The sequence below is a fragment of the Camelus dromedarius genome, chromosome 19, assembly GCF_036321535.1.
Source record: "Camelus dromedarius isolate mCamDro1 chromosome 19, mCamDro1.pat, whole genome shotgun sequence".
In the NCBI taxonomy this organism is placed as follows: Eukaryota; Metazoa; Chordata; class Mammalia; order Artiodactyla; family Camelidae; genus Camelus; species Camelus dromedarius.
In genome coordinates, this window is record NC_087454.1 from 22,734,932 (window position 1) to 22,747,765 (window position 12,834).

General features: G+C 39.5%; 1 protein-coding gene across 9 annotated transcripts in view; it reads left to right on the forward strand.

Moving 5' to 3' along the window:
* Window positions 1–12,834, forward strand: part of ZNF76 (zinc finger protein 76) — a 33,034-nt gene that overhangs the window by 5,910 nt on the left and 14,290 nt on the right. For 4 of the 9 annotated variants that reach the window (XR_010376874.1, XM_064476411.1, XM_064476417.1 and 1 more), the window contains exon 2: window positions 12,465–12,681. Coding sequence is in view for 8 of the 9 variants with exons in the window: in XM_064476411.1 (XP_064332481.1) it covers window positions 12,609–12,681 (73 nt within the window). In the remaining variant the exon portion in view is untranslated. Of the gene's footprint in view, window positions 1–2,935; window positions 3,065–12,464; window positions 12,682–12,834 lie in introns of all 9 variants that reach the window. The other 5 variants (XM_064476413.1, XM_031434880.2, XM_064476414.1 and 2 more) reach the window with 4 other exon arrangements.

Genomic DNA, 12,834 nt, shown 5'->3' on the forward strand with positions numbered 1-12,834 from the left:
ATGAGGCAAGATGGTATTCCAAGTGAGGAAAAAGTGGTCGTCCTAGCTGGGGCGGGGGGAAGAGTTGAAATGGTAGGACTCGGTTCCTTCTCTCCTTCATTCTTTCACTCAGCATTTGCTCCTCTGCTAGGCACTTCTCTTAAGGAACTTATAGTTCTGTAGTATATGAATAGTTTCAAATCTGGTCTCAAGAGTTTCAATTAGATCTAATTCATAGTAAGTGGAGCTGATTTAGGATTCAAATTTGAGCTAAAGAGCTCAGTTAGCTATGTGATCTAATAGTATTATTCATTTAGTATCTGTGGGCACATTCTTTGTTAGGTGCTAATTAAGCTGAAATGCTTGCTCTCCAGGAACTTAAATTATGAGCAGTTCAACAGAAAGTAGGAGTGTGTTATTTTCCCCACAAAAGAGTCAACGTTTAAGGGAAAGACATACCTGGCAGAGTAATCTTTTCACTGCACCTGGAAACACAGTCTTATCCTTGTATCATTTAGATGTTGATGTTTATATTGTAAGGAGAGTTTCCGACCAGCTAAACAAGAATATGCCCATCTTAATGAACAGGTCACCCACAAAATTAATTTAGAGTAGATATGTAATCAGCATCTTTCACTTAACAGAATGGGGAAATTTTGTTCTGTTGAGTGAGGGGAAAAAAAAAACTGAGATACAAATTTAAGTGCAGCTGAAGCCATCATATTTAAGTGGTGGCCTTAAGCTACTGACAGAACCCCAGATGCCTCTCACCCTGGCAGCTATTAGTCAAGGTATGGACATTTGAGGGTCTCACAAACCTTTTTCTTTTTTTTTTTTCTTTTTTTTTTTTTGCTACTAAAAGTACAGGGCCCACAGGGGCTCCTCACTTACAGTTCATAAAGATCTATGATGTTTCAAAGTGTGTTACACTGACACCAGCTGGAAGTCAGAGCACTTCTAGTGCTTCTGGGTTAACATTCGCCCCAAGCGTGCCTTCATTAACGGTTCATCTGTGAGACACCCAGATATAACTTGTTAGCTTGGGACCATTTCTCACTGCATAACTTTTCATTTTTTGAAGTCCCTGCTGCTTTAGGATAGCCAGTAAAGCATGAGACCCATGCCATTAAGATAAGAATCTAGGAACTGGGGTCTCCTTTAGATTGTAGAATTGACCTGAGACTTAGATGTAGAGGATATAGCAGGGGTACCTGAAACCAAAGTTCTCTCTGTCTGAGAAGATCACCCTCTCAACCTAGGTGGTACTGCCTTGGGGCCACAGAAACAGTGAGAGAGAAAAGCATCCCCTGCTTAGCTTCCACTTCAGCCAGACCCATCCTCATGACCAGGCTGTGGGCATACCAAGCTGGGGACACACGTATTGGAGCCAGCGTGTCCTCAGGTCCTATATAAACTTGCGGTTGTTTCATGCTCACCTTGATCTCCTTTCCATCCGATTCTTGAGAATGGCATCCATGAGTTGGAAAGCTGAGTTTTCAGATGTGCTTTTGCTGCAAACCTGTAACATCATGGAATCTCTCCTGTCAGCTCTGCACTAGCCATGCCTTGTGGAGAGTCATAGATATCCCTGTAGCCAACAAAAGGAGTGCTTTTAGACTCTCTTCTTTTATTTATATATTTTTATTTGTTTATTTTACATAGGTAACACATTCACAAAGCTTAAGTTTTTTTGTAAGTGTAAAAGATGTACAGTGAAAAATCACCCTTCCATCGCTATGCCCCAGTCATTCAGTAATCCTTCCACAGGCAACCTTCTTTAGTAATTGCTTCACTGTCTTTCCACAGATTTTTTTGTGGCAGTTGCAGCATACAAAAGACACTGTTTATATCTTGACATTTTTATTTACTTTATTTTGGAGATCTTCCCATGTCAATACATAAGGAATGTCCTTATTTCTTTATGTCTGCATAGTATAGAATATCTATATTGACAGACATTTTTGTGGTCTGGGGTTTTTTGCTATTATGACATTCAGGGATGCCATGAGTAAACTTGAACATGTGCCACTCTTCACAGATTTGTGTCTGCCTGTAGAATAGATGTGAAGTTGCTGGGGCAGATGGTATATACCTTTGTAATTTTGATTGATAACTGCCAAATTGCATAGAGCTTATACCAATGTATATTCCCACCAGCAATGTAAAACTGCCTGTTTCCCCACAGCCTCATGAACATTGCTTTGAGTTAAGAATATACAGGGGGATGGGTGTAACTCAGTGACAGAGCGCATGCTTAGCACGCACAAGGTCCTAGGTTCAATCCCAGGTACCTCCGTTTAAAAAAAATTTTTTTTTGTGGGGTGGGGGAGGTAATTATGTTTGTTTGTTTATTTATTTATTTATTTAATAGAGGTACTTCGTGCATGCTAGTTGTACACTATACCACTGAGCTATACCCTCCCCCACCAAAAATTTTTTTTAACTGTACATATCTAATGGGGAGGGATAAATTGGGAGTTCATGATTAGTCAGATACTAACTCCTATATATAAAATAGATAAATAACAAGGTTCTACTATGTAGCACAGGGAAATATATTTAATACCTTGTAATGGCCTATAATGAAAAAGAATATGAAAAGGAATATATATGTGTATAAATGGATCACTATGCTGTATACCAGAAATTAACACAGCATTGTAAATCAACTATACATCAATATAAAATGTTTTTAAAAAGAATATACAGATTAGCTAAAGTTCAGCGTAGGATACTAAATCATGGGTCCCCACTATGACATTCTATTCCATGAGACACACAAAGTACAACACAGCCCAGTTTGAAGAATACCACATTTAAAAATATATTCAAAAGAGTTAACTAGACCTCTGGTGGTTATAAGAGAAGAAAGGAAGAAAATCCTAGAGGAAGAAGTTTCCTACCTCAGTACTTAGACTGGCATGAATAGAGGAAGAATAGATGTCTGTCTTTGCAGGACCCAGGAGGGATGAGGAGTGACAGGAAGGCTGTGCGGAAAGTAAAGAAAAACCCCAAGAGGGAGGAGCTGGCAATCAAGCAGACGGGTCTCGTGTCCACTGTAGAACTACCTGTCAGCTCCATGCTGGTATCTTTTCATTTCAATGACTTCTTTTTTTAAAGATCATGCCCCCTCCTTTTAGCACAGCTGTTCATTTCATTGTGGCCTCTTCTGCCTCATCTCATTTGGAGTCAAGGTTTCTGCGAGTTGGAACTGGATGAATGTTCAGCCTTTACTATCTTTTCACTTAGTGTTAATTTGTTAACCTTCCTCCATTAATCCAGATGGTCTTCATGGTTCTTGTCTAAAATGTTTAAACACATATCCTTTGCAAATAGCTCTCCTTTTGTGTCCATTCTTTTTGTGGGATGAATTATGAAGCTGAGATTATTATATCTCAGATCCTGAACCTTTCCTGGTTGGGTTAAGCACTGACGAATTGTCCTCTGGAAAACCTGGAGCCCCTCTAGTACCATCAGCAGTGTACACTTGCCCCTGCCTTTCCTGACCTTGCTAACATTGATGGTTGATTTTGTGTGTGTGTGTGTAATTACTAGACTTTGTTTCTTAGAGCAGTTTTAGGTTTACAGAACAACTGAGCAGAAAGTACAGAGAGTTCCCATATACTCTCCTCTTCCTCCCCACCACCGCCCACCCTTCAGTTCCCAGTTTCCCCCTATTAAGATTTGCGCTGGTGTGGTATATTTGCCACAACTAATGAGCCAATATCAAGGCATTATTATTTACTGAAGTCCATAAATACATTATGGTTTACTCATTTTTTTTTGTATTTATGATTTATTTCACAAATTTAAAAAAATCATCCTACCTGCTTTCCAAGCTCAGGGAAGAGCATTAGGGTAACAGTTTGACTCTACTGTAGCTTTGCCTCCATTAAGAGGATGGACATCAGATGGTTCACTCTTTGTGTTGTACATTCTGTGGGTTTTGAAAATGTATAATGTCATGTATCCACATTATAGATTTATGCAGAATAGTTTCATTGCCACTCACAGATACAGAGAACAAACTAGTGGTTACCTGTGGGGAGGAGGAGGAAGGGCAACATAGGGGTGGGGGAGTGGGAGGTACAAACTGTTGGGTGTAAGATAGGTTCAAGGATACATTGTACTGCACAGGGAATAAAGCCAATATTTTGTAATAACTGAGTGGAAAGCAACCTTTAAAAATTGTACACAAAATTTTAAAATTATTAAATAAATAAATAAGAAAGATCTTGACTCAAAAAAAAGAAAAAAGAATAGTGTCACTGCCCTAAAAATGCCCTGTGCTCCACCTGTTCATCCCTTTTCCCCTCCCCCAGCACCCTTGGCAACCACTGATCTTTTCACTATCTCTGTAGTTTTGCCTTTTCCAGAATGTCATATAGTTGGAATCGTACTATATGTAGCCTTTTCAGATTGGCTTCTTTCACTTAGTAAAATGCACTTAAGTTTCCTCCATGTCTTTCCATGACTTAATAGCTCTTTTCTTTTTATCACTGAATGATATTCCGTAGTATGAATGTACCACAGTTTGTTTATTGAAGGACATCTTGCTTGGTTACTTCCAGTTTGGGACAATTATGAATAAAATTGCTATAAACATCCATGTGCAGGTTTTTCTGTGGACATAAGTTTTCAGCTCATTTGGGTAAATACGTACGAGTAGGATTGCTGGATCTTACTGTAAGAATATGTTTAGCTTTGTAAGAAACTGCCAAACTGTCTTCCAGAGTTCCATTTTTCTATGCCATTTTACATTCCCGCCAGCCTTTGGTGTTGTCAGAGTTTTGGATTTTGGCTGTTGTAATAGGTGTATAGTGATAATCTCATCCTCTTGGATGTGAATACTTTTACTTTGGTTTTTTTGTGATTTAATAAGTATAATATCATCATAAATATTCTTTCTTACTCTTTAATAACTAATGAGAGTGAACCTTTTTCATGTTGTTTATTTAATATTAGCATTTTTGGCTTATGTGAATTCCTATTGTAGCCTTGTTTGTCCAGTGGGAATTTGATACTGTTCTTGGAGGTTTATAAGTGTCTGCATGTGTTTTGTTTTTTTATTCCACCCAATTTTTTTATTGTGGTAAAATACACATAACTTAAAATTTACCATCTTAACCACTTTTAAGTGTACAGTTTAGTTACATGTGTTTTTAATATCATGTCTTACGTTTTATTTCTTTAATATTTATTCCTAATGTTGAGGGGTTTTTTAAGCCAACTCTTCTTTGGACTTGATTTTCTTATGCTTTATTTTTATTTTTTTAAACTTTTTTTATTGAGTTACAGTCATTTTACAATGTTGTATCAAATTCCAGTGTAGAGCACAATTTTTCAGTTATACATGAACATACGTATATTCATTGTCACATTTTTTTCACTGTGAGCTACTACAGGATCTTGTATATATTTCCCTGTGCTATACAGTATAATCTTGTTTATCTATTCTACATTTTGAAATCCCAGTCTGTCCCTTCCCACCCCCCGCCCCCTTGGCAACCACAAGTTTGTATTCTATGTCTATGAGTCTGTTTCTGTCTTGTATTTATGTTTTGTTTTGTTTTGTTTTTAGATTCCACATATGAGCTATCTCATATGGTATTTTTCTTCCTCTTTCCTGGCTTACTTCACTTAGAATGACATTCTCCAGGAACATCCGTGTTGCTGCAAATGGCATTATGTTGTTGGTTTTTATGGCTGAATAGTATTCCATTGTATAAATATACCACATCTTCTTTATCCAGTCATCTGTTGATGGACATTTAGGCTGTTTCCATGTCTTGGCTATTGATTTTCTTATGCTTTAAAAGTCCCAAACTACTTTCTCTTCCTGTCTGAGATCTGGATATTGTTCCATTTTGATGAACTGACAATATAAATTTAACCTTTTTGTCCCAGGGTGATGTTTTAAATAACATGATATTTCTGAGCAACTGTGATGACCCAGTCTCTCCTGGTGCTGATGGAATGTTTCATTTTCAAATAGCCCTTCTCAAGCCAGCAGTGACCCCAAACTGAATTCCAGAAACAATTGAGATATTACTTCATATCTATATTAATTTGCTTGTTGATGTAAAGCGATATCCTTAGAATAACCTTTCCAAAATGCCTTTATTCTGGACTTTTCTTGTCGTGGATTAAAGGTGGATTTGAAACTCAGCCATGATTGCTATGTTGGGCAATTACAAACTAAGATGTTAAAATTCACTAAAACATTTGGCTGCAAATTAGATTTTTAAGTTATCTGTTTTAATTTAAATGAATTCTGTTCTGCAGTAGAGGGGTCTGCATTTTCATTGCCCTTTTGGAACTGAAAATAATCCACTTTGCCTAATTATTCCCTTTTCTGTGACTAATTTAAGCCTATAAATTTGTAGAAGCCAAATAGGAACCATACTTAAAAAGTACTTTGGGCTTTTAACATCAGTGTGCCTTTTGCAAAGAAATCCTTAGCTGACGTTTTAATGTGTTTCTGTTTTGGGGTTTTTTGGCGGGGGGTAATTAGGTTTATTTATTTATTTTCAGAGGAGGTACTGGGGATTGAACCTATGACCCTGTGTATGCTAAGCATGCGCTCTACCACTTGAGCTATACCCTCCCCTACAATGTGTTTCTGTTTTTAATTTTCTTTTTTCTCTTTAGTGTTTGGAAACCTACAGAACCAAGCCTGTTTCACTAGGGGTTTTGTGTGTGTGTGTTGAAGTCTTTTCCTATAATAACAAATACTGAATCATTTTACTACAGTTCTTCCAAATCTGGTTCTTATTTGTTTGCCACTTGACTCCCTCAGCCTTCGTCCAGCCCAACCTAATGTTGTTTTGTCCTAAGAAGTTTTCTGTATTTCCAGATGAGGAATTATCTGAGTGAAAATTAAGTCATTTTTTTTCTCCAAAGTTGAGCATTCTCTTTCCAAGCAAATGTTTTGTTTTTCCTTTTTTTGGCCTCTAAATACAGTTGCCCTCTGATCTGGGTGAGGCAGGGTGCAGAAAGCCTTGTTCCAAATGTCCAGAGCGTTGGGTTTAGCAGAAAATGATAGAGTAGCAAACAGGTGCCTGTAGTCAAGGCAAAGCCCAGCATGGGTGTGGGTCCGATTAGATCTGAACCGTGCAACGTGGAGAAACACAAATACACTGCTATTCTTTAGTTTCCTGTCTATCATATTCCTTATTTTTCTGCTTTGAGGAGACAGTTAAGCACATCTTGTTTCATAGAGAGACCTAAAGATCCAAAATATGTAAAAAGTTTTTCTAAATGTTATCTTGCCAATAATTATAAAGTTTTTACATTAGGAAACACATTTATATATTATGAAGCCATACAGCTATTTCCTTTATCAGAGCCAACAATTGGTTAAGTTCATTTAAAAATGCAACAAAGAGGAGCTGGACTTGCCAATTCTGGGAGTGTCAGGATGCTCACTTTTCATCCCCACCTTTTATCATGGCTCTTTTTCCCTGCATCCCCCACATACCCCCATACCTGGCTCAGGTCATTAGGGAGCTGGTAAACCTTATGGCCTCCGAGGAGAAAACATAGCAGCTGCCCCTTCTCCCCTCGCCCTTTCTCAGAGGGCCGTGGGTGTTATGAATCTGAAGTGTCAGGTACAGGTGAAAACTGCTCAGACACAGCCGTCCTGAGGCAGTGACAAGCCTCTCTCTGGTTCTGCCAGTGTCACTGTTGTTAGTTTAGTACCAGCACAGGAGGATCAGAGTAGACCATCATTTAACAAAAGAAGGGGAGAAAAATGTCAGTCAGACACTTGTGCATGCCTGATAGCCATGAAGCACCTTCTCAGTCACCCGCAGTCATGTTCTGTTAGAAGGCAGCTTCAGAGGTCAAGAAAAATTAGAGAGCAAGAGTGGACTGTTTTAAAGGTTTATGTTATGAGGCTCAAGGAGGAAAAGTGAATATTTAGCCTGGACATGAGGACATGTAAAAGAATGGAGATTAGTTTTCTCTGAGTCTAAAAAGCATTATTTTGGGAAATGTGGCTACCAGCCATTCCCTCTTTCCTTGTGGTCAGGTCAAGAGGGACTGGGTTTCAGTTGCACTGGGTGAGATGGAAGTTAAACAACCAGTATTCAAGTGTTTTGAGAGCTGCATTTTTGTCACAGTGGATTAGCAAAAGGAAGGAACGCACCAGATACTGAGAAGTGTGGACTCTGAGGCCAGCCAGCCTGGCTTTAATCCTGGCTTCAGCACTAACTAGCTGTGGGACCTTGGACAAATTACTCTACCTCTAAGTCTCAGGCACCCCATCTGTAAAATGGGGATAGTTTACCTACTTCCTTAGAGGGTTATTTTTAAGATTAAAAGAGTTAGTATGGGTAAAGTGCTTTGAACAGCAGCTGGCACATATTAAGGGCTATATATTTGATAAATATAATTAGCATGAGCAATGGAAGGGTTTTAGGTTCATCTGGACCAACACGTTATTTTATAAATTAAGAGACAGTTATAGGAGGTAGAATAGAGGTTAGAAGCATTTCTGCAGACTTCTGTTCCCGGGCTATTGCCACTACTCTTGGCTGTGTTTTAGAAATACCCATTGCTTCAAAAGCATATCCCTTTAAGTTCTTCTTCCATCCCCTTCTCCTTAGAGCCAGTATTTCTATTGTTTTTCGGTTTTTTTGTTTTGTTTTGTTTTGTTTTTTTTGGAGGGGGTTATTTATCTTTAGAGGAGGTATTGGAGATTGAACCCAGGACCTCCTGCATGCTAAGCATGCAGTCCACCACTTCAGCTATACCCTCCTCCCTAGAGCCAGTATTTCTAGAATACTTCCTGTGTGCCATCACTGTGCTAAATGCTGACATATGTGACCTCATTTAATCCTTACAGCAACGTGTGAAGAAAGTGCCACTATTATCCTCATTTTTTAGAAGTAGCCTCTAAGATTCAGAGAGTTCAGTTACTTGTCCAAGGGTACACAGCTTCAAAGAGGCAGAATGTGGATTAGAATTTAAGCTGACTCCATAGCCTGTCTTTTTAACCACAGCATGGATTTTCCTCAGAAAGTCTCAATAGAATACAGATGAATTAAATTAAACCAACCAGTGCTTCAGCAGCCACAGGCCCCAGCAATAAAGATTTGAGGCCATTTTGTAATCCCTTTTCAATCTACAGTCTGCTTTTTTCCAGACCTAGGTCTCTTGAGTGTATTCTCACTTCTGACACAATGCTGTTAACACAAAAACAGGTTACCAAAAGAACTTTTCTCCCCAGTGAAGAGGATGAAAGTCAAAGGTCCTGGAGCAGACCAAGAAAGGCCAGGACCAGAGCTTCCATGACGTAGGGACCATGTGGGGTTTAACAGGATTAGCAGACCTAGTAGACCAGAGATGAGTCAGATGTCAGAATTCCCACCTAGACAGTGGTTCTTTGCCTCCTTTAGTCCCTGTAAGACTCAAATGACAATCATGGACTCTCTCCTTTTCGGAAAAAATGGACAAGCTCACACACCAGAAAGCATTATCAGGTGGCTGCAGGGTTCGTAAGCCCTCAGCTAAAAACTTCTGTGATTGGCAGCAGAGTAAACTGCTTAAAAGCACACTCTGGAGCCAGATGGCAGCCTGAATTCAAATCCTCTTCTCCCACTTATTTGCTGTGCAACCTTGAGCAAGTTAATGTCTTGGGCTTCAATTCCCTCAACTGTAAAATGAGGATAATAATAGTATTTAATTATAGGATCGTTGTGAGGATTAAGCAAGTTACATGTGTAAATGCCTGGAACATGGTTAGCTCTCCAGCAGTGTTCACTCTTAGTGGCAGTAGTATTGCTATCCCCAGAGCTTAGCCCATTCATTAAATGTTTATGGACAGAATGGATGAGTAATTCTTGTGGAGGTGCCAGGTCTAGGGTAGAGCATCCCAACCAGTGTGTCACAAATGGGCTATAGTTATGTCAGGATACTGATCCACTCAGCCCTTGTGGCTACCAAACCCCTGCTGGTTGCTCCTGGCTTCAAGCAGCAACATCCAAAGTGTGACATTCAATTATCCTTCTCTCTGGATACCCTGATGTGAAAGCACTTTGGGCAGCACTGTTTTGAGAAGATCAGCTAGCAGGTAGTGAGACTCAAGTAGGCAGTCCAGACTCCCAAGTCCAGAAGAATTCTGTGGATGTGTGGCAAAGAGAATCTTATGAGCCTAGAGCAGAGGCTTCATAAGTCTGGGCTCTCCTGCTCCAGTATGCTCCACACCACAGCAGCAAGAGCCGGTGCTGCCAGTAGGATGCTCCAGTGCTTCCCTCCTCATACAAAGACCTGGTGAGCCTCTCTCCAAGGATTTATGGAGAGCTCACAGTGAACCAGAAACCAGGCTGGAGCCCAAAGTCTTGTGTAGGCAACATGTGTTAAAGAGGTCATGATAAGTACTAAAGTAGGTGACTCCAGGATTGTGAGTGCCAGAAAGAGGTAGTGCCCAGGGCTACAGGGACTTATAAGGGGACCAGCCTTGCCTGCAAAGTGAATGAATTCTTAGGATGATAAGAAGCCACTGAAGAGTTCTAATCAAGAAAGTAGGAGATTTAGTTTTTACTTTTTTTAAGACACCTGGCACACAATGTTACAAGAATAGGAAACAGGCAAGAATTTATTTGAGGATATACGTTAGGAGGCTCTTACAGTAATCAAGAGGTGAGAGGTGATTGATACCTACCTGAAATTAGGTATCTAGATTTTTTTTATTTTTTAAATTGAAGTATAATTGCCATACATTATGTTCAAGTGTACAACATAATGATTCAATATTTGTGTATACTGTGAAATGATCATCGCAGTTAAGTCTAGTTAACATCCAGCAACATATGTAATTGTTTTGTGATAAAAGCTTTTAAGATTTACTCTCTTAGCAACTTTCAAATATGCAGTAAACTGTTATTAACTGTAATCAGCGTGCTGTCTGTTACATGCCCAAGACTTATTTTGTAACTAGAGGTTGGTACCTTTTTAGTCCCTTATTCCCTCCACTCATTTTACTACCCCCAATCCTGGCTTTTGGCAACTACCAATCTGTTCTCTGTGTCTAGGAATCTGAGGGGGTTTTTTTGTTTTAAGATTCCACATATAAGTGAGATCTCACAGTATTTCTCTTCATCAGGCAGAGAAAAACAAATGGCAAGATTTCGTTCTTTTTATGGCTGAATAATATCCGTGTGTGTGTGTGTGTGTGTGTGTGTGAGACATCTTTATTCGTTTACCCTTCAGTGGACACTTAGGCTGTTTCCATGTCTTGACCATTATAAATAATGCTGTAGTGAACATGGGGGTGCATATATCTTTTCAACTTAATGTTTTTGTTTTCTTTAGATAAATATCCAGAAGTGAAATTGCTAGATCAAATGGTAGTTCTATTTTCAATTTTTTGAGGAATCTCCATACTGTTTTCCATAGTGGCTGCACCAATTTACATCCCACCAACAATGCACAAGAGTTTCCTCTACTCGACATGCTCACCAACACCTTTTTTTTCCTTGTCTTTCCGGTAGTAGCATTCTGACAGGTGTAAGATATCTCATTGTGGTTTTGATTTGCATTTCCCTGATGATTAGGGATATTGAGCATCTTTTCATGTATCAGAAGCCTTTTGTATATCTTCTTTGGGAAAATATGTACTCAGATCCTCTGCCCACTTTTTAATTGGATTGTTTGGTTTTTTGCTATTGAGTTGTATGAGTTCTTTGTATATTTTGGATATTAACCCCTTATCAGATATATGATTTGCAAATACTTTCTCCCATTTAGTAGGTTACCTTTTCATTTTGTTGATGGTTTTCTTTGCTGTGCAGAAGCTTTTTAGTTTAATGTAGTCCCACTTGTTTGTTTTTGCTTTTGTTTCTTTTGCTTTTGGGGTCAAATCCAAAAAAATCGTCACCAAGACTGATGTCCAGGAGCTGACCACCTGTGTTTTCTTCTAGGAGTTTTATGGTCTCAGGTCTTACATTCAAGTCTTTAATCCATTTTGAGTTAATTTTTGTGTATGGTGTAAGATGGTGGTGTATCTAGACTTCTGAGGGAAAAGGAAGACTCAAGAATTACCCCCACCGATTGTGGGTGGCTGGAGATGCTATCCCTGGGGTAGGGGATACTAGAAGTGGAACATTTCGAAGGAGGGTGGCCTTGTGAGTTCTGCTGGGGAATCATTCCATTTGTGATGCCTATAGAGTCTTTACAAGGATGGATCTGAGCAAAAGAGAGATGTCAGAAATCTCACAGAGAACCAGCAGTAGTGGAGTTGGCTGCTTACCTTCAGTGGGGCTCCCTTCTAAGAGGAGCAAGTTTAAAAGTGGATTTTAATTAATGAAATTGTACTTTACATCCAGTTTGGCTGGCGTGCTTCTCTTATATAACCTTTAGAATTCTTAAATGTGTATATTTTGAAGCCTCTTAATAAAAACCAGTATAGTTATCTACTTTGCAGAATTCATGTTTTTCTTCTTGGCTGGCCTCATCCACTTTTTTCCTGTGTGTCCTTGCAGCAGGAGGAAGTCGTGCAACTCACAATATGACACTGTCCACTTTCTCAGATTTGTGACGCAAAAAGAAATCTCTGACCTCAGCTGTGGCTCTCGGTGCTAGGAGGAAGCCAACTTCATGTCTGAGTGCACGAGCAGTAGTTTGCCATGGAGAGCTTGGGGCTGCAGACGGTGACCCTCAGTGATGGGACAACAGCCTACGTCCAGCAAGCTGTGAAAGGTATTTCTGGGGACCTCAGAATGCCACCCTATCCCCTTCCAAGGGTCTCATCATCACCCTGCCCTCCCACCTGCTTGCCACAACTTGCTCTGCATGAGAGACTCTCAGGGCGATTGGTAAAAGGGGACCTCTTTAAAATAAAATGCCGTGTAG